The sequence below is a fragment of the Cololabis saira genome, chromosome 13 (assembly GCF_033807715.1).
Source record: "Cololabis saira isolate AMF1-May2022 chromosome 13, fColSai1.1, whole genome shotgun sequence".
Lineage (NCBI taxonomy): Eukaryota > Metazoa > Chordata > Actinopteri > Beloniformes > Belonidae > Cololabis > Cololabis saira.
Window position 1 is genome coordinate 6778530 of NC_084599.1, and position 22776 is coordinate 6801305.

Below are 22776 nucleotides of genomic sequence, written 5' to 3' on the forward strand. Positions count from 1 at the left end.
ACAAAGTGGTTGGTACTGTAATCGTACATCTAGAAGGCTGTAGATGATGGACGGAAAATGTCACCATTTGCTGGACTGAGATTAATTTTCCTGTTTTCTGTCTTTTTCAAGAGTTTTCAGATGGACTTTCTGTATTGAATAATACTTGTATTTCCAAAAGGAAATGATGTTGCAGTGTAAATTGTTACTCTAGTCATGGCTGCAGCTATAGGACAAGACTATAGCACAGCTTCATCATATTCATGCTGCTGTAGACCTACAGTACGCTGGAGGGGGCGCCAACATAACCTGCTGCATGGCACCCTCACCCTTTCTCTCTCCTCTTCTTCTCCCCTCTTCCTTCATTTTAATCCACATTAATCCACATTAACACAATAACACGTTATTAATTGGAAGCCTCTCAACCCCGAACTGTCCTTCCTCAGTCTGGTTCTTCCAGAGGTTTCTCCCCTCTTAAAGGGGAGTTTTTTAATTGCCATGGTTTCTTTAATAATTGCTCGGGTGCCATGTTCAATGTCTCTGGCCTGCAAAAACAGAGCTGCATATCTATGATGAAGCTCTGTTTCAGACGAGCTGCTCTAGTCTGGTCTATGATTACTGGCCCTAACACACTAGAGTTTATACTAACTAGAGTTTTACTAAACATTAACTAGAGACTTTACTAAACACTAAATAGAGGCTTTACTAAACAGAAAGGTTTTGTTTAGTTTTAAAGGTGGAGGTGGTGTCAGCCTCCTTAACCCAGATTGGAAGTTGGTTCCAAAGTAACGGTTCCTGATAGCAGAAGACCGTCCTCCAGATCTACATTTGCATATTCTTCCCAAAGGAATTGATTTACGTACCAAAATATTTCAGATATGTGCCAGTGTTCTGCCAATCCTTGCTACCTGCCGAGAAATGCTACTTTGTGGTTATGCACATGCGCACAGTCGATTTTCCAAGTTTGATTGCTACGACCATCATTTCTTGCACAATGTAAAATGGATAATATGGGATGTTGAGTATTTGATCCTTCAAAATACACTACCCATGACATGAATTATATTACACATTGTGAACATTATATGATAAAGAGGGGAAATAAAAACAATTCTATTGCTTTATTTGATATTCATTCAGTCATTGGCCTTTATTTAACCAGGCAGGTCATTAAGAACATTCTTATTTACAATGACGGCCACTTGGGGGGAAAGGAAGTGGGCTAGGGAGTAAAACAGAGTAGAATTGTAGCTCTACAGAGGTAGAAAACCATAAGGTAGCATTTTTTGGCAAAGCAGCAGAAATTGGCAGAACACTGGTAATCCTGCTTTCAGCTGGTGATGTCAAATCCAGCTCCTTTAATGAATCCAAGTTCAAGTTGGATCACTCACTACTTGGAGTCTGATTCCATGAGTCTTTACAAATCAGCGCTGTATAAATGATCTAATAGAAACCTGAAACACCACCGTCTCTCTGACTACAAAGAAACATGTCTGATCGTTTATCTGGAGCAGAGAACGAGGAATGGCTGTTTTACCAAACGTGTTTATACAAAAGGATCCATGGGGTTTCATTACATTACATTTGGTAGATGCTTTCATCCAAAGCAACTCATAACAGAGGAATACAACAAGCCAGTCTGCTCTCGTGAAGAGTGCAGTGCTTGTGTAAGGTGTAAACCTTTACAACTGAGTTCATACAGGCAGATCAGGCCCCAGGATCACCTTTTGGCAAGTGGCTGAGACTTGTGTTTTATTGAAACAGCCACAGGTAAACAGTAAAGATCAATGAACAGAGGCGTGATGTGTGCCATTCTGGGTTGATTAAAAGTGCAGATGTGTTGCTGCATGCTGGACCTTTTGTAGTGGTTTGATAGGATAGGTAGGGTAGAGGACATTGCATTGATGGAGGAGGGCGATAACTGTGGCCTGTACCAGGAGTTGAGTTTCATATTGAATCAAGTATGCTCTTATTTTTTAAATTTTGGTAGAGAGCAAAGTGGCATGACCGGGACACAGAGAAAATATGGTCAGAGAACTGGGAATCAAACATCTTGTAACCTTAGATGAAAAGAAATTCATTTTAACGTCCTCTGTATGTTGAAGACATACAGAGGCGAAATACTGTTCCTCCTCGTCCCTCTGTGCTATAACATAAGACACATAATATATACAACACATATAACATAAGATACAACATATACATCACATTAACAACATTAACATACACAAAATAAACAAACTACTTAAAATACAAAACTACTTTAGCAAAGTATGGCTGATAAATATTTAAATAAATTACCTATAAAAGGTAAACTGCAGATGAAAAACAGAATAAAAATATTTTTGAAACTCAAACTAATGATGCAAAAGTATGGCTATGGGAGTGTAAGTAATATTTATGTTGATATGGAGGCTGAACGAATGATGGGCAACCAGGACTTGAGTCTTAGACGGGTTAAGTTGAAGGTAGTGATCCTCCATTCATGCAGACAGGTCAGAGAGGCTGAGATTCGTACACAGGTTGTGGGGTCATCAGGTGGGAATGCCAGGTAGAGTTGTGTATCATCTGCATAGCAGTGAAATGAGAAGCCGTGTGAAGGAATAATCTGGCCCAGAGAAGTGGTGTATAGACCCTTTTTCTGTTTGTAAACAATGATGACGTAGAACGTATGTGCGCGCATTTTGGCCACGGAAGTATTGCGGAGATAAACAGCGTGTCAAGCTCTGCAAGGGGATTATCAACTAAAGATCACGAATCCTACCTTAACAAGTTGACTTTGACAAATGGTGTCCGACTTCCAGATCCGTGTTCTATTAATGAGTGGGTTGAAGACGTTAGCAAGTGGCCAAATGGGTTGTCGTCCCGGGGCGGTCCCTCCCCTTCACCGCGGAGCTGCAGAGCCTCCAACCCGGACTGAGAGGGTCATGAGCGGCCAGCGGATCCCCGAGCTCCCGGAGCGGCTCCCGGAGGTTCTGGAGCGGCCCCGGAGGGTCTGGAGCGGCTCCGGCCGGCCCTGGAGAGCCTGCGGCGGCGGGCGGAGCGGGTGTGCGGGATCCCCCCCAGGTCCGGGGACCCCGCCGGTTTCTCCGACCGCTTCCTCCTCAAGTTCCTGCGGGCCAGAGACGTCGATGTCCCGCTGTATCTGAAGGTACGAGCCGCCGCAGGAGCACCGGTTGCTCTGAAATGATCGTGATCCTGTCGGAATCCTATACAACTTTAGTCCGTCGGTGGAATAACGATTCGTACAACCGTATACACAACAACCAGACATGTTGATGCTGGGAACAGTTTGTTAAATGCTTGCTAACCAGTTGCTACCTCGTCTTTCAGTCAGAACTGCTGGAGAACAAAGCCACTTCTGTTGCCAACATGCGCGCAACATTATGTGACGTAGACTGAAAAAGGGTCTGTATGGCAAAGAGAAAGGCCCAAGTACAGAGGCTTGGGGGACTCCCATGGAGAGGGGATGTAGTGGAGATATTTTCCCCTGCCGTGGTCCTTAAAGGAACACCCGGTAGGAGAGGAACAGAACCAAGTATATATTGATCCTAAAATACTCCCAAATTTGTGAATATAGATAGAAGTATGTTGTGGTTAACTGTATTGAAAGCAGCACATAGGTCAAGAAAGATAAGCACCGAGGATTGAACTGGTGCTCTCGCTAATCTTCTGCCACAAGCCTAAGAGTAGCAATCTTAACATCACGACACACTGATGTTAATGAAAGACAATTCAAAATGAAATATGAGAATTTGACAATTGTGTCAGGAAACATGAAAAACAAAGGGACAGTTAAATAAATGGGAATTAATCAATTGATAAAATAAAGGAGAGTTTTCAGAATAAGTGTGAGATTGCTTTGGTAGAGCAAGGATCTGATCAGTTAGACCCGAGACCATGGACCTGGATGAGTCCATGGAACCAGATGAGTCTGTGGACCCAAAACGTATATGGACCCCGGTGAATCTACAGATCCAAGTGAGTCTGTGGGCCCGGACCATGGATCTATAATATTAACTGGATGGGACATCGAAAATGGCCGCCCATTCATTTCAATGCAATTTGCTCAGCCAGCGCATACACCGAAATGAGTTCCTGACTTCCGGGTTTACTTCCGCGTTAAGGGGCCCATAGAGCATGCGCAGTTGAGTCACCTCCCATGATGCTCTGGGGCCTCCCATCATGCCCCGGGGCAACATCAATGGCACCGACACGGCCGTGACGTCACGCCCAGAAAGAGACTTTTCTTTGACTTTTCTGGCCGTTATTAAACATTTTTGACAGATATAAAGTCCATGACTTAAAAATATAGAATACAAAGATTAGTAATAGCCGGTGATTACAGCTGGAGGTGTCCTGTGAACAGTTTTAGAGGCTTCTCTTTTACTATTGTGGTCTATGGGAAAAAAGCTTTCTGGGCCACATGGGATTTTTGGTTGCAGTACCGCGACTGGACACTGGGAAAAATCGGCGCGCCTTCTGAGTGCGAGATTGGGGGGCTGGCCCGGACAGGTTCTGGACCCTGAGCCTATGGACCTAACAAACTCATGGACCCAGGTGAGCCTGGGCACCTAATGACTCCACTGGCCCAGATGAGCCTGTGGATTTGGATAAGTTTGGAAAATTAAGCAAGTCTGTGGCTCCTGCTTCCAACATGTATGAGTCATTCCTGCAGTAACATCACTTTTATCAGTCATAGTTGTGAAACACCTTCTGTTGTGGTCTCAAGCATGATTTAGCTCGTTGAATTATGGAAAATGCAACCTTGTGGCAGATTTAGAGAAAGTGTATTTTCTGTACTAGTAACTAGCAGGCTTATGCCAATTAAACTAGAGAATAAGTTATTCTTTCATGCCAGCAGCAAACTGGTATTAGCAACGTCAACATAATTAGCATCAGCAATAAACCAACTCATCCATAAAAGATCTGAAGACCAGATGAAATGATGCTGAAATGACTCTGAAATGACTTTGATAGCACAGCTAACATGCTAACATGCTAACAGCTGGAACAGAAAGGTGTTTGTCGTTATTGTACAGAATTGATGGGAGGCTGTAAATCAATCAAAAACTTAGGGCTTGGTTCTATGTTTTACATCTGTTATGTTCCCTCTGTTTTGCATTTTCTCTTGTATTCCTTATGTGCAGCTGTTGATAAGCATTTTGTAGCTTTTAACCTGTGAGAAGTAAAATATAGATAAACTCAACTTTTGGAAATGGTGTTCAATGATCACATTCCCCTGATCAGGGGACAAAATCCCTGCAGTTCTTGCCTCCTTTCACTTCACGTAAACACAGTTTCAGTTAAAGGACCTTGTCTATAAATGTGTGACTAATACCAGAGATGTGACATGAACCTGGACGGTGTGTCAGATTTGCTGCTGCTGTAAAGGGGCATATTTCAGGAACGGCGGGCTAATCAGCCAACACAATCATCAGACATTTCACAAATCCACATTAATTCAAGAATGCTGAGAATCAGAATGAAGATAAAAATATATGTTTGCAATAGATAGTTGTCCTTAATCTGGCTTCTGTCTGAGCCAAATTGCGACTGCAACTATTTCAATAATGATTCTATTGATTAAAAATGGTTGAGTTAGTCATCTGCTGGCATGCTTGTTAGGAACAGAATGACCAGTTTGGGGTTAGTTAATAAACAATCTTTATTTCCCCTAAAAGTTATCAAGACTTGTGTAAAAAAAAGGGAAAGAATAAACCATAAGTCATATAAATCAAATTTAGAACGTTTTCATGAGGGAAGGCTCTTTATCTAGCTTTATTAATGGAACTGGAAGTTTTACAACATTCATTTGTAATTTGGAATGATGTGAAAAATAGTAATTTTTATTGATAGTATTATGGGGCTGGACCTCCAGTTTTTGTCCAAGCAGGTTCTGATGAGGTCATTGGTGGCTGAACTGGCTACATCCAATGAGAGAGCATCACCTTCTCTGATTGGCCAGCCGGACCTTGGACAGGACTTTGTGTTGCAGGGGGGCCGTCATAGTGGTCACATTCTTGGTGTTGGGAGGGAGGGGTGTTGCTGGTGAGACGGTGCGTAAAGGGGCGGGCGGGACAGTCATAGTTATAGATTTGTCCAGGCTGTTCTGGATCTCAGCTCTCCTGGCCAAAGCTCCCCTCAGTTTGTCCCTCATCTCTTCGATCTGTTCCTGCAGCTCCTGGAGTTCTCCGGGCCAGGGTGGGGCCGCGGCAGCAGGGGGGGGGGCAGGTACGGCAGGGTGCGTAGTTTCAGCAGCAGGGGAGCAGACGGAGGAGGACGACGAGGAAGGGAGGCGTGACAGAAGACCAGATAACAAGTTTGCAGGTCCTCCATTCTCGCAGAGGTTGTTGTCACGTTCCGTCCTCACATTAGCTGCCCCTCCGTCCCCAGCCTTAGCCCCATTCTCCTCAGCATCACACACCGTGATGCGAGCGAGCAGTCGGCGGGTGTTGAGGGTCTCCAGTTGGAAGTGCACTCGTTTGAAGTCTTTGCCATCTGCAGAGGTCTTATTGCCGTCATTGTTTCTCCTGTCTGAAGATCCAGAGCCCAGGGCCTCCAGGGGCCCCTGGGGGTCCAGAGGGACCTGGGTCTTCTCCAGGTTACAGCTGAATGAGAACAAGTGAACAAGAGGGCGGGTCAGTTTGAAACACAATACAAAAGGGGAAAGACATTATCGGTGCTTACAAAAACCACTTAACGCTGCACATGAATGTCTAGATTCTGTCAACAGTTTGGAGTTCAACGTCCTACAGTGAGACGGATGATTCACAATTGAACAACATCCAAGACAGTTGTGTGACAGGAACTAACTAACTAACAACAGAGTGGAAGCCCTAGCGCAGGGGTCGGCAACCCAAAATGTTGAAAGATCCATATTGGACCAAAAACACAAAAAACAAATATGTCTGGAGCCGCAAAAAATGAAAAGTCTTGTATCAGCCTTAGAATGAAGGCAACACATGCTGCATGTTTCTATATTAGTTAGAACTGAGGGAAGTTTTTTTTTTCATTATGGACTTTGAGAAAAAAGTCGAAATGTCGAGAAAAAAGTCAAATGTTGAGAAAAAAGTTGAAATGTGGAGAAAAAAGTCGAAATGTCAAGAAAAAAGTCAAAATTTCGAGAAAAAGTTGAAATGTTGAGAAAAGGAAAAAAAGAAGAAAAAAGGAAAAAAGAAGAAAAAAAAGAAAAAAAGGAAGAAAAAAAGGAAAAAAAAAAAGGAAAAAAAAGAGGAAATAAAAGGTCAAACATTTTTGAAAAAGCTCCAGGAGCCACTAGGGCGGCGCTAAAGAGCCGCATGCGGTTCTAGAGCTGCGGGTTGCCGACCCCTGCTCTAGCAGCTTTACCAGATGATCAGAAACCCAGGAGGTCTATTTCAGAGTCTACAGGCCTATGGTTCACAAAACTGCATCTGTACAAACCAGATTAAATCTGGACCAATGTCCTATGGACAGATGAGACCAAAGTAGAGTTGTTTTGTCTGAAAAGAACCATTGGGGGCCGCTCAGTGGTGCAGTGGGTTAAGCAAGTGGCTCACGTTTTGAACATCTGAAATTCTTTTTGTGTATGCAAGAATTTCACGCAAGGATTCAAGTTGAAATCCACGCACTCTTTGTACATGAGGCCCATGGTGCGCAAAACACTGACTCCAGTTATTTTCAGTTGAGTTAACTAGTCTATGGGTTCACTAACCTTTTCATCCAGAGCTGTGAATAGATAATAGATTATCAGATTGAGTAAAATGAATATATGGAGTGATCCTTGGTTCAGCCTCAGTCCCTGTAGTTAAAACACAGCCTGATGTGGCACTACTAACCTCTTCTGCTTCTTCACATCTTCACACGTCATGTTCAGAGCTCGGTGGATTTTCTGTTGAGCACACAGACCAGATTCAGTTCTCTGAGGAACGAGGACGACAATACCTGAAAACTCCCAAACTCACCTGTGAGGTGTGCAGCCAGTACTTCAGCTTTTGTCGGCGGCGGATGTGTGGCAAAACGAGTCGGTAAAAACCATGTTCACCTGCTAGAGTCAGAAGAGCTCCACCCACACCGAAGCACAACAATATGAAAAGTCCTGAGAAGTGGTGGACGCCCATCTGGAGAGTCTGACAGAGAATGAAAGATGAGCATCTCCGAGGTCAGAGGAAGCTGAATCTGGACCATTATCTGTGGTGGTCCTCTGGAAAACTGCACTCTCCAACACAATCCAGTCCCACTTTAGGTATAATGCACTTTAAAACAACCACATTGGACCAAAAACCATATCAGATAATAAAAGGCTCAATAAAAATGCATAAAATCAAATATTAAAGGAGCTTGAGGCAGGATTGAGGCAGGATTTATGAAAAAAATTCGTATACGTCTAGCGTATCTCTCTGTTGCCTTGAACAGGCTGTGTGCTGCAAAATGTGCTGGAATTCCGGGCCGGAATTTCCCGCGCTGTCCTGCGGATGTGACGTCACATGACGCTGCATGCACGTTCTCCCCGTTCTCCCGTGCCGGCTTCGCTGTTGGCTGCAGTACCCCCAACGGCCATCATGGTGAAGGGTGGCGCTAGAGAGCATACCTGCCAACATTGGGCTGTGAAAAAGAGGGAGATTTTCTGGGGTAGTGGTTGGAATGCTCCACTCACAACATCCCCGCCCTGATATAAACAAGACGACTTTTAATGAGCTTTAAATCCATAGCTACAATGAAATGTGCTAAAATGTACCTCCCAAAATGATTCTACAGCCTTCTTGGAGCCAAATAAGTTTAGTATTAATAACAATAAAATACAATATTTGTAGAATTTTCCAGGTTCCCTTTGTCACCCAAGGACCTGTTGTAATTGTAGGTGTCAGACTTTGCAGCTTCAATCACTTTCTTGGAGGGTACACACTTGTGACCAGGGCTGGTATGGTTAATCTTGCAAGAAAGTAGTGCTCAGAGTAGAATTATCCATACTCATTGTGTTTTCTGTGAGGATCTTTGTCACCATGCTGAATGAGCTCTCTGAGCTTCATTGCTGTGAGGGATGCAGAGCTTTGCCTTCATCAGTGATGCCAGATTTGTAAAGCTCTCCTCTTTCCCTAGAAGAACCCAGAACCTTCAACTCTATCTTCCTGTGGGAGATCCTTGCTTGCTATGACTTGATACTCCACCAACTCTTCCCTCAGCTTTTTTTCAAAGCATTTCTCAAACAAAACAAATTTTCAAATTTTCAAATAACAAAATAACATATTTTAACCACGACACGTGAAACACCATTGACTCATTTCACTTTAAAATCGGGAGATAAGCGGGAGAAATTACAAATCGGGAGCAGGGCGGGAGAAATGGTTGAAAATCGGGAGACTCCCGCTTAAATCGGGAGTGTTGGCAGGTATGCTAGAGAGTCTCATTTCTTAAAAGGAGCCTCATGCTCCTTTAAGGAATATAAAAAGATACAATAAAAATAAAACAAAACAAAGAGTCAACAATGTGTCAAAGATTAAGGAGAAGAGATGGTTTTTACAAAAAGACTTAACAGCCAGCAGCCTGTCTCAGTCGCAGCACTTTTCCTTTCTGTCAGGTAGAGGCGTGTATTTTAAAACTGCGGCAGCATCTGGGTTTCAACTTTCCCAGTTTGATGTAATGCATCAGTTTAAGAAAGGTACATGTTAAACAAACTTCCTACAGAAGGTGCTTGCTCTACTGTACTTGCAGTAGCCACAGAGTGAGAGGAATATTCGTGCAATATATTTTGGTTCTGTCTTGTATAGTGGGGCAAAAAAGTATTTAGTCAGACACCAGTTGTGAAAGTTCTCCCACTTAAAAAGATAAGAGAGGATGGGGGGTCACATGATGCACCGAGGAGGATAGACGCACTGCTTTTGGTCTCCTCGCTGGATTTAACAATATCTCTGGTTTTTCCCGATGCCCAAACTGTGGTTAAACTATAATTAAATCAACATAGACGTGGAACATGTCGTTGGAAAACTTTTTCACTATGCCCAAAAAAAGAGAAAATTGGACAAATTGACAACTGGGAGACATTCTGGGGAAAGCCCGGTCTGATTAGAAGGGACGGCATTCATCCCACCCGGGATGGTGCAGCTCTTATGTCTAGAAATCTGGCCAATGTTATTAGACACTCCCCCTGACAATGCAGGGTCCAGGCCAGGATGCAGAGCTGTAGTTTAACAGGGCTGGAGGCGAGGCTTAGTCAGTTAGAGGTGCCTAGCAAAATAGAAGTGGTTGCAGTTCCCCGCCCTCCAAAAGTTCACCAGGTGCAGCGTTATAGAGGCGTTAACCAAGATAACCTTGTAAAAATTAAAACCAATGTACATTTGGTACCAATTACAGACCTAAAAATTAGATGCGGACTACTAAATATACGATCATTAAGCTCTAAGTCTCTGTTAGTAAATGATATAATTACAGAGAGCAGGAGTGATATTTTCTGCTTAACAGAAACATGGTTACAGGAGGAAGAGTATGTTAGTTTGAATGAATCAACTCCGCCCGGCTACTTTAATCATCACATTCCTAGAAGCACGGGCCGAGGCGGAGGAGTCGCAGCAATTTATAACTCCGGTCTCGAAACAAAAATTGAACCTAAGTGCAACTATAATACATTTGAAAGCCTCATGCTTGGTCTGAAATTTCCGAGCCGGAAATCAGAGAAGCCAGTTGTGTTAGTGGTAGTGTACCGGCCCCCTGCTGGTGCGTATCTGGAGTTTTTGTCTGAATTTTCAGATTTCCTTTCTGGATTATTGATCAGCACAGATAAATTCATCATAGTGGGTGATTTTAACATTCATATGGATGTTGAAAGCGATAATCTTAAATTAGCCTTCGATTCTCTTCTAGAATCAATGGGTATCTCACAAAAAGTGGATAAACCGACGCACTGTTTTAATCATACTCTCGATCTCGTTCTCACCTACGGTGTTGAAACTGATGGTCTGTTGGTGTCACCTGTAAACTCCCTTTTATCCGACCATTACTTAATAACGTTTGAATTTAATTTTGTTGATGTTGAAGTGCAAAATAGGAGGTATTATTTTAGCAGATGTTTGTCTGATGAAGTTATTGTTAAATTTAGGGAGGCCATTGCTTATCTTACGACAGTGCGAAATAGTGATGTAGTCGAGGCCAGTGACCTGGGTTCTACCTCTGCAGATGTTGATTTCCTTGCTAGTAACACTGCTGATTTGTTGCATTCAGCTTTAGATGAAGTTGCTCCTTTGAAAAGGAGGGTTTCTAGCCACAGGAGCTTAACTCCCTGGTATAATTCAGATATCCGCATGTTGAAACAAAACGTGCGTAAAATGGAAAGGAAGTGGTACTCTTGTAGGTCTGTAGACTCTCATCGTGAATGGAAAGATATTCTAATAGTATATAAAAAAGCCATTCGCAAAGCCAGAACAGCTTATTATTCAACGTTGATAGAGGATAACAAAAGTAACCCACGTTTTCTGTTCAGCACTGTAGCCAGGCTGACAAAGAGTCACAACTCTGTTGAGCCGTGCATTCCTGCAGCTCTCAGTAGTGAGGACTTTATGGGCTTCTTCAACAGTAAAATCGCGAGAATTAGAGAAGAAATCAACCAGCCGGTTGTAGGTGTTTCTTCAGCTTTAGCCCCTCCCTAGGCTCTGACTTGTCTCTAGACTGTTTTGATCCTATAGACCTCCCTGAGCTGACTTCACTCGTTAATAGAGCTAAGTCAACCACATGTATGTTAGACCCCATCCCGACTCGACTATTCAAACATATTTTTTCTCTTATTGGTACGACAATACTGGACCAAATTAACTTATCCCTAAGTTTAGGATATGTACCACAGGTTTTCAAAGTCGCAGTAATTAAACCTTTACTTAAAAAACCTTCTCTTGACCCAGACACCTTAGCTAATTATAGACCAATTTCCAACCTTCCATTTGTGTCTAAAATTCTGGAAAAGGCAGTTTCAAGCCAGTTATGTGACTATTTGTATAGAAATGATCTGTTTGAAGTCTTTCAGTCAGGGTTCAGAATGCATCATAGCACAGAGACAGCACTTGTTCGAGTCACGAATGACCTCCTTATGGCCTCAGATAAGGGATTAGTGTCCATACTGGTTCTACTGGACCTCAGTGCTGCTTTTGACACTGTTGATCATGGCATTTTACTGCACAGGTTAGAGCACGTTGTTGGGATTAAAGGGACAGCTCTATGTTGGTTTAAATCATACCTATCTGACAGGTTCCAGTTTGTTCATGTACATGAGGTTTCTTCAGAACAGTCAAGGGTCTGTTATGGTGTTCCGCAGGGTTCAGTGCTAGGGCCAATCTTGTTCAGTTTATACATGCAGCCGTTGGGAAGTATAATCCAGAATCACGGCATACAATTTCATTGTTATGCTGATGATACGCAGCTCTATTTGTCTATGAAGCCGGATGAAACAGAACCGTTAGTTAAACTTCAGGCATGTCTTAGGGACATCAAGGACTGGATGTCCAGAAATTTCCTGCTTCTAAATTCAGATAAAACAGAGGTTATCATTCTTGGTCCAGAGCATCTTAGGAAGGGATTAGATGGTGTTGCGATGGCTTCCAGTGCAACTGTGAGAAATCTTGGTGTTATTTTCGATCAGGATTTGTCGTTTAAACCATATGTCAATCAGGTTTGTAAAATAGCCTTTTTCCATCTCCGTAATATTGCAAAGATTAGGAAAATCCTCTCACAGAGTGATGCAGAAAAACTAGTTCATGCGTTTGTATCTTCTAGACTAGATTACTGTAATGTGTTGTTAGCAGGATGTCCAAGTAATTTGCTGAATAGGCTCCAGCTGATCCAAAATGCAGCAGCACGAGTACTGACAGGAATTAGCAGGAGAGACCACGTCTCTCCAGTGTTAGCGTCGCTCCATTGGTTACCCGTAAAATTCAGAATCCAATTTAAAATTTTATTACTTGCGTATAAAGCCCAAAACGGCTTAGCTCCGCATTATTTGCAAGACCTGATAGTGCCTTATGTTCCTGTCAGAGCTCTCCGTTCTCAGAGTGCAGGTTTACTCGTAGTTCCTAGAGTATCTAAATGTAGATTTGGAGGGCGGGCGTTCTGCTATCAGGCGCCACTACTATGGAACCAACTTCCAATCTGGGTTAAGGGGGCTGACACCACCTCCACCTTTAAAACTAAACTTAAAACATTTCTGTTTAGTAAAGCCTATAGTTAGTGTTTAGTAAACCTCTAGCTGGTGTTGGTAAATCTCTAGGTAGTGTAAACTTTAGTGTGTCAGAGTCGCTCCTGTGGTTTCTTGTGCTGGCCCCCCCTTCTCCTCCCTTTTCTCTCTTTTGTCCATGTTGCAGCATCCTTTGCCGGACACCGGAACCTGCAGTGTGGGAGTGAGGGGGGCAGGGTAACGGCCCCTTTTGGGCGGGGGAGAATGTTCGTCCCTCAAGACTCCTCTCCCTGGCCCTGCCCCTTCTCAACCTTTCCCCGACCCTGCACCCCAACCTGGGACTTGATGATTGGGCCGGAGCTTCGGGAGCTGCGTGCTGGCCTGCGGTCCCCACCCCTGGTCATCCCGTTGCTGGCCCCCCCTTCTCCTCCCTTTTCTCTCTTTTGTCCTGCAGGTGGCCGTGGGTGGCTTGTAGCTTGCATTACGGAGCACAAGTCTTTTCCTGACCCTGCACCCCAACCTGGGACTTGCTGATTGGGCCGGAGCTTCGGGAGCTGTGTGCTGGCCTGCGGTCCCCACCCCCGGTCATCCCGTTGCTGCTTCCACCTGCCTGCTGTGCTGTTGCCGTCCCTGACCCACCAGTCTGGCCCTCGGCAGGAGGGTCCCCCCTGATGAGCCTGGTCCTGCTCAAGGTTTCTTCCCTCCTAAAGGGGAGTTTTTCCTTGCCACTGTTTGGCTTAAGGTTTTTCTCCCACTAGGGGAGTTTTTACCTGCCATTGTTTATGTAATAACTGCTCGGGGGTCATGTTCTGGGTATGGGTCTCTGTAAAGCGTCTAGAGACAACTCTGTTGTATTAGACGCTATATAAATAAAATTGAATTGAATTGAATTGAATTGAATTGAATTGAAATTGAATTGAATTGAAAAAAGAACATCAGGTCGATGGCTAGCAAAGCGGTAGCTAGACCAGGCGATGAGGAGAAGTCATGTGACCCATTGGTTTCTGAAGACCGGTTTTGAAGCCGGTTTTCCTTCGTACGAGGGACAGCCATGTTGCTGAGCAAGCCGACGGGAACACGCCCACTGTATGTGTATCAAAGTTAGCTTTGTTCCCAGCTCCTTCAGCTGAACCCCGCCAAAATATCTGTAAAGGTGCCATCAGATGTTTATGGCGGGATATACAGTACCCTTTATCATGTTAACTCGACAGCAAAATTAAAAATGACCATCGCGTTTATACAAACGGGTGGTTGCTTCGCGAAGGTTGGTAGCATGATGATTACGGATGAGGAAGTAAGAATGGCTAGCATTTGGCTAACCCGACTGCTAATCAGTCAAATTATAAATAAATATATTGCTTGATATAAACTCTTCTGGCATCTATACGAAAATGCTTTTTTGAACCAGACTGTATGTTTATTTCTGCGATAAACTTGGACATTTGAACATGGAGGTTGATGGACATTGGCCTCCCTTTTGAAGCTCGTCTTTAGAGGCCAGTTAAGGAACTGCAACGAATCTTAGTTCTGCATGAGCTTCAATGTCTAAGTAAGATGGTCTTTACCAGAGTAGGTCTTCAAACGAGGAGGACGACACACGAGGAGGACGACACACGAGGAGGACGACACACGAGGGCTGTCACCTCCACTGACACTCCACCAGTGTTAGTTCTATGATATACATGCACTCCATCCCCAACTGAGTGTGCCCTTTAACAGTTACCAACACAAGAGAATATGTTTGGGGGACGGGCCATGTCTTGTTTTTGTGTGTCTGTGTTTGTGTGTGTGTTGATGTATGTGTTTGCTCGTGGTTCTGTGTGTGTTGGTGTGTGTGTTTGTTTGGGGGTCTGAGTGTGTGTCTGGCAGTGAGCAACAGCTGGCTGTGTTTTAAAAGTCCCTTGAGTAGTCCCTGCATTAGAAAGGAGCTATATAGGAGGATACATACATATAGTCTGTACCACTGCAGCGATATTCCCCAATACCCACTGCTCCAAACAAGGAAGTGAAATTACATAATTCACTGTGTCAAATTCAGCAGTAAAACTGAAAGCACAAGAATAACACCAAGGTCAGTAGCTGGAAATATTGTAATTAAATACTCTTAAAAGAGCTGATTCAGTGCTGTGTAAGGTTTTAAAACCTGGCTGGAAAACCTCCAGGATATTATGCTTATCTTTAAAGGCCATTCATTTACTTTAGCCAATTTTCTTTTTAAGGATCTTTGAAAGAAAAGGTAGTTTGGTGATAGAGTTTCCCCATTGAGGGAGTAATAAAGGACTATCTCATCTTATCTTAGACCTGTAACTAGCACAAACGGTGTCATGAAGAGTGGGTCCTGTAATTGGGGGTGGGGTACTGTAGGTAACACATTTTTGAGGGCTGCCCCTGAAGACAGACTTCCGATTACCACTTTATTGAGTTACTGGGTGGATTGGAGGTGTAAGGTTTAGGGTGAGAGAGGGCCAGAATGATCTCTCAGGAGGTATGTTGGTGTAGGAAAACTGTCCCTGCTGGGGTCTCCCAAGGTAATCAGGTCCTGGGGGGTGGGCTAGATTAAGGGCATTGCAATGGAGCAGATCATCATCATCATAAAGTCATAAAGTCCAAAGGTCAGAACCCTGTGATACACAATAACCAACTCTGGTGGATGAGGAAGACCCCCCCCCCCCCCCCCCAGGAAATAATTCAGACTCAAACCAGGCTAATGTGGCTCTTTTTCCCAGCGACACATTCAAGTCTTGTTTTAAGAACATATCAAGAATGAAAGCAATTCTAGAAATATGAATATTCCGTATTAAAGGACAAACCCTGGTCATGGGCGTATACTATAGACATGTTCCTCTGCTAAGACTAACCTCTGTGACGGCGTAAACTCGGTTTCCACATGGAACCACCTTGTACCACTTGTCATGCAGAAGGTCCATGAATCCATCTGACTTGTATCTGCTGATGATCTCCGACATGTTGGAGTTCAGAGGAGAGTTCTGAGGTAGGCCAATACCGTAACCTGTGGACCAGACAGAACCAGGAAAATTAAGATACACAAAGAGTAAATGATGTGACCATCATGGACCAGGAGGTAGAAAATCGGTAAGACTGAAGAGAAAAGGACATTGAAGAAGATGAAGAGTGGAAAAACAGTTGTAAAAGACAGAAAAAGAGTATTAAAGATGCAATATTTGCTTTGAGGATGTTGATACAGAAGTACAGAGAAGGTCACAGGAAGCTGCATTGTGACCAGGTAGATGTTAAGAAAGCATAAGACGGAGTACCAAGAAAGGAGCAATGGTATTGTATCAGGAAGTCTGTAGTGGCAGAGTATGGCAGAGAAGTATGTTAGATGGTGCTGGACATGAATGGGAGCTGTAAGACAGTGGTGAGGTGTTATGTATGTGTGAGAGAAGAGTTCCAGATGGAGGTGCATTGAGGCAACAGGGAGCAGAGATAAAGGAGGTGGAGGATTTAAGGTACTTGGGATCAACAGTCCAGAGCAAAAGAGAGAGTGGAACAGAGGTGAAGAAGAGGTTGGAACAAGTGCAGAAAAGTGTCAGAGTTGATGTTTCATAAAAGTACCAGCAAAAATGAAAAGTAAGGTGTACAAGTCGGTGGTGAGACTAGTGATGTCTGGTTTAGAGGCCGTGGTACTGAGGAAAAGACAGGGGGCAGAGTTGGAAATAGCAGAGGTTAAAATGTTGAGGCTCTCTGGGAGTGCTGAGGATGGAAAAGATCAGGAATGAGGACATCACAGGGACAACATGTGTTGGATGTTTTGGAGATGAAGCCAGAGACGCCAGACTGAGATGGTTTGGACGTGTACAGGAGGGACAGTGAACATATCAGTAGAGGATGATGAGCTTAGAACTGCCAGGAGGGAGAGAGGAAATGTAAATGTACTTTATTTATATAGCCCTTTACAGCCACCTCTAGGTGAGCCAAAGTGCTTTACAGAAAAAAAAATACATAAATACATCATACAATCATAAGACAGAGCAAAAATATGAATAGAATAAAAGAAAAAGAGTAAAGACCAGAGAGGAGATTCATGGATGTAGTGAAAGAAGACATTAGTCTGGTATGAGAGAAGAGGATGGAGAGGATAGAGGTGATGGATGATTCACTGTGCTGACCCCTGAAGGGTACAGCCGAGAGGAAAAGAAGAAGAAATACCACACAAAACTGGCTTATTCAGATTCTGACCATAACCTATGCAACAGACAGAACCGGTTTAGGCCAATACAGTAATGTGTGGATCAGACAGAACCTTAGTTCTAAGCCCAACTAGGGACAGGAGTTGCAAATTAGCAAATGCTATAAACTCTATGTGCAGAACATCAGTTGCTGTCATTGTACTGAAACTATGTTTAAACTGCATTGTCCCTATCAACTAAACCAATAAATAAATAAATAGTTTTCTTATGGCTTTTTTTTTCTTTTTGTTTCATTGCTCTGCAGAGTGTGACTGTTCAGGTGGTCAGCTTCGCTGCTTTTATATTAAAAAAAATAGCTTTTTGTAAAGACTGTCTGATTATGGGTTTGCTGCCTGAGTGGTTTGTTTCTTTGTTTATGTGCTTTAAATAGGGTTTCATTCAACAGGATTTATTTGTTTATCTTGACTTGAGTTGCAGCACTGTTGGATAATTTTCTAAATATATCACAAGAATCCTCGCAGGAAAAAAGGTTAAGACCTAAAAAATCAACTGTAATACCTGCTACTCTTTTGTTAAGTTGTTTCATTTTCAATTCTATCAACTTTGAATTGACTAGGACTCTGGAAATACAGTACTGAGTTACCTTCAATGGCAAACGGCTTCCCAACAGTCGCAAGCTTACAGTCGGCGTCGATGGAGACTTCGTAATCCAGGAGCGCTTTATCCATGATGAAGGCATCCAGCTCAGAAGGATCCATCCTGAAAAACACATTGACCTCTGAGTCTCACTGCATCCATCTCCTGCCCAGTTCCACATGTAAACACCTCCCAGCTCCACCTCGGTGAAGACTCCAGTCTCCAGGGGAAGCAGAAGAACAGGCAGGAGAGCAGGCAGGAGAGCAGGCAGGAGAGCAGGCAGGAGAACAGGCAGGAGAGCAGGCAGGAGAACAGGCAGGAGAACAGGCAGGAGAGCAGGCAGGAGAGCAGGCAGGAGAGCAGGCAGGAGAACAGGCAGGAGAGCAGGCAGGAGAACAGGCAGGAGAACAGGCAGGAGAACAGGCAGGAGAACAGGCAGGAGAACAGGCAGCAGAGCAGGCAGGAGAACAGGCAGGAGAACAGGCAGGAGAGCAGGCAGGAGAACAGGCAGGAGAACAGGCAGCAGAGCAGGCAGGAGAACAGGCAGGAGAACAGGCAGCAGAGCAGGCAGGAGAACAGGCAGGAGAACAGGCAGGAGAGCAGGCAGGAGAACAGGCAGGAGAACAGGCAGGAGAACAGGCAGGAGAACAGGCAGGAGAGCAGGCAGGAGAACAGGCAGGAGAGCAGGCAGGAGAACAGGCAGGAGAACAGGCAGGAGAGCAGGCAGGAGAGCAGGCAGGAGAGCAGGCAGGAGAGCAGGCAGGAGAATGGTGGGGTGCAACACAAGAACGTGTAACGCAGCCATGACTGAGAAGAACAACAAACAAACTGGGGAGACAAAACTCAGATGAACTGAGACACACAGATGGAGACAATTAAAATACAGACAGATCACCACAGGAAGTTACATACTAAATTCAAAATACAGCAGGAACGCAAGCTCAACAGGGTTCAGAATGCATCATAGCACAGAGACAGCACTGGTTAGAGTCCTGAATGACCTCCTTATGGCCTCAGATAAGGGATTAGTGTCCATACTGGTTCTACTGGACCTCAGATAAGGGATTAGTGTCCATACTGGTTCTACTGGACCTCAGATAAGGGATTAGTGTCCATACTGGTTCTTCAGAACAGTCAAGGGTCTGCTATGGTGTTCCGCAGGGTTCAGTGCTAGGGCCAATCTTGTTCAGTTTATACCTGCAGTCCTTGGGAAGTATAATCCAGAATCACGGCATACATGTACGTTTTCATTGCTATGCTGATGATACGCAGCTCTATTTGTCTATGAAGATGAAACAGAACCGTTAGCTAAACTTCAGGCATGTCTTAAGGCCAGGACACACCAAGCCGATTATCGGCCGTCAGATTCCGTCAGGCAGTCGAACGAGGTCGGTGACTCGAGTCAGGTTGATGTCCCGTGCAGTTGTCTGTCAATGTCGGCATTGGCGTTCATTTTGGCCCATTCGAGATGTAGAATCGTCCACTAGCCGTCGGCCTCTATGACCAATCGGTGGATTGCTGGCGCTTGACTAGCGAATCAGAATTAACCGGCAATGACGATGGTAAACATACTAGCTAAACAGCGACGGCAAAAACACTGTTACACTACATCATGGCCTCGGTTTGGATTTGGATTGTGTTTGACTGTATTATATTTTCATTATTAGCATCGTATGTTCGATCCTTTCCGCTCTGTTAGGAACTCTAGACTAGAGCGATCCGTCATTTTTGGTTGTTCTTCTTTTCTGGGCGACATCACAGATCAGTGCCGCCTGCAGTTATGGGGATGTGTTATGGCTTGCGCACGCGCAAAACGTACGCTCTAGTGGGGTTGGTGTGTTCCAGAGTATTTTTTTGACCAACTGCAGGAGACGAGAGACGACTTTCAGTCCAACTACTTTTCTGCCGACAGTTGTTATATATTAGTTATTAGAGTTATTATTTTTGGTCCCAAACACCTTAGGAAGGGATTAGATGGTGTTGCGATGGATTCCAGTACAACTGTGAGAAACCTTGGTGTTATTTTCAAATCAGGATGTGTCATATAAACAGCATATTAATCAGGCTTGTAAGACAGCGCTTTTCTATCTCTTTTTTTTTTTTTTTTATTGATCTTTTTATAAGAAACAACATACACTTAAAACATGGAAACATGTAGTCAAACAGACGCATTATACATTGTCTCCTTTTTTTTTTTTTTTTTTTAAACACACAAAACCTAACAAAGGAACAGAGTCTCTGTAGCGTTAAAAAATAAATAAACAGATGAGCAAGAAATGAAACTGGAAATAAATAAAACATTAAAAAAAAAAAAAAATTAAGGAGATGAAAAGAAAATTAAGGGAGGGGGGGGGTCAGTCGGTGGGTAGAGTCTTCAACGCGGTAAAGTGGTCTATGAACGATTGCCATTTGCGAATGAATTTAGCTGAGTTGCCTTTTACAGAGTATCTCACCTTCTCCAATTTAAGAAAAAACATAACATCACTAAGCCAAATAGAAATAGACGGGGACCTGGGGGATTTCCATAAAAGTAAGATACGACGTCTTGCTAAAAGGGATGTGAAAGCCAATACTTCTGACTGTGTGTGGCTGATATGTGAGGAGTCAACAGAGAGTCCGAATATTGCTAAGAGAGGGGCCATAACAACTTTTTTACCCAGAACTTTAGACATGATCACAGAATATTCACTCCAAAATTTCTGTAACCTAGGACAGGAGAAAAACATATGACTTAAATTGCAGGGAGAACCCTGGCATCTGTCGCATAAGTCTGCAACATTCGGATATATTTCCGATAATCGGGATTTTGATAGGTGGGCTCTATGCAGCACCTTAAATTGAATAAGTTCTAGTCTAGCGCAAGGCGTGCTAGATCGTATGCTACGGATAGCTTTATCCCACAGCTCCCCTGTGAAGTCAAGGCCCAACTCTCGTCCCCAACCCTCCCGAGCTTTATCTACAGAATGATCATCAAATGTCATACACAGTGCATATATCTTAGATATCAGAGACTTTTGACTGAGTTTCATAGTTAGAAGATCATCCCACGGTTGGTTCGCAGGAAGGGAAGGGAAGCATGGAAACAAAGCAGAGGCGCAGTGTCGAAGCTGGAAGTAGCGAAACAAATGGGAGGCAGGCAAATTGAACTTTGACCTCAGATCTGAGAATGTGGAAAAGATACCATCCTTATATAGATCCCTGAAGTGCTTAATGCCCCGGTTGTACCAAATCATAAAAGTGGTGTCTATTAGTGATGGAGGGAACAGATGATTCTTAGTAACAGGTGTATAGATGGATGGAGAAGCAAATTTAAAGTGGCGCCTAAACTGTGACCAAATCTTAAGGGAGGAAAGCACCACAGGGCTATTTGTAAACTTAGAGGGATTCAATGGTAAAGAGGAGGAGAGTAGGGCCGTTACAGAGGATGAAGAGAGTGACTGAGCCTCCAATCTGCACCATAATAACTCAGGAGACTGAAGCCAATAAATTAGTTTGTGAATATGCGCTGACCAATAGTAAAGCATAAAGTTTGGTAGTGCTAGACCCCCATTAAATTTAAATTTTTGGAGAAGCGAATATCTCACTCTGGGTGTCTTACCGGCCCATAAAAAGTTGGAAACAATTTGGTCAAGTGATTTAAAAAAAGATTTTGGTAGAAATAAAGGAGTGCATTGGAACAAAAAAAGAAATTTAGGCAATACAGTCATTTTCACTGTGTTAATTCTTCCTATCAGCGACAGTGGTAGGGAGTTCCACCTCTGTAAGTCCGCCTTCACTTGAGTTACCAGTGAGGAAAAATTAGCGGTGAAAAGAGAGGGCAGAGTGCGGGTCACATTAATCCCTAAGTATCTAAAGCCCGACGGGCTGAGTTTAAAGGGGATATCAGATTGTTTGAGTTGTAGAGCAGAGGAGTTTATGGGGAAGCATTCACACTTGTTAAGATTGACCTTATAGCCGGAGAAGGATCCATAATTCTTCAACAGAGATAATATTGGTGCAATGCTGGTTAAAGGGTCAGATACATATAAAAGGAGGTCGTCTGCATAAAGTGACAATTTGAGTTCCACATTGGACCTAGAGACTCCGCGAAATAGAGGAAGAGTTCTTAGAGCAATTGAAAGTGGTTCGACGGATAGAGCGAATAGCAAAGGGGAGAGAGGGCAGCCCTGTCTCGTGCCACGTGATAATGTAAAATAAGTGGAGTAGTTGTCATTGGTGTGAATGCTGGCCTGAGGGGAAGTGTAAAGAAGTCTAATCCACGATATAAACCTGTGTCCAAATCCGAATTTATGAAGTGTTGCAAAAAGATAGTTAAATTCGACACGATCAAACGCTTTTTCAGCATCAATTGCGATAACAACTTCAGGGAGTGGAGAAGAATCTTTAGAGAGAATCACATTAAGAAGTGTACGAACATTATAAAAGAGCTGGCGTCCCTTGATGAAACCATTCTGCTCCTCAGATATGATGCTAGGAAGGATCTTATCAAGACGAATTGCTAGTGCTTTGGCTAAAATTTTGACATCCACATTCAGTAAAGACAAGGGCCTGTAAGAAGTGCATGATTCAGGGTCCTTGTCCTTCTTCAAAAGGAGGGCAATGGACGCCTGCATTAAAGAGGGAGGCAATGAGCCATGATCAAGGGACTCATTGTACATTGAAAGTAAAAGGGGGGCTAATTTGTCTTTGAATTTTTTGAAAAACTCAGCTCCGAACCCATCGGGACCAGGGGCCTTGTTGCTTTGCGTAGCTTCAATGGCGGCAGCAATTTCTTGCAAGCTGAAAGGAGCATCGAGGCCATTAGCCACATCCAAATTAATAGTAGGGACAGTGATATTATCAAGAAAGGAGGTCATTTCTGCTGTGTCAAGTGGA

At 43.6% G+C, this 22776-nt stretch overlaps 1 protein-coding gene across 1 annotated transcript in view; it reads right to left on the reverse strand.

The window, feature by feature from the left end:
• Positions 1–5849: 5849 nt before the first annotated feature.
• grin3bb (glutamate receptor, ionotropic, N-methyl-D-aspartate 3Bb) overlaps positions 5850–22776 on the reverse strand; it is a 58733-nt gene continuing 41806 nt past the window's right edge. Inside the window, 5 exon segments of the mRNA XM_061738944.1 lie at positions 5850–6590; positions 7800–7852; positions 7926–8090; positions 15973–16124; positions 17909–18024. Of these exon segments, the coding sequence (XP_061594928.1) occupies positions 5927–6590; positions 7800–7852; positions 7926–8090; positions 15973–16124; positions 17909–18024 (1150 nt within the window). The 3' untranslated portion in view covers positions 5850–5926.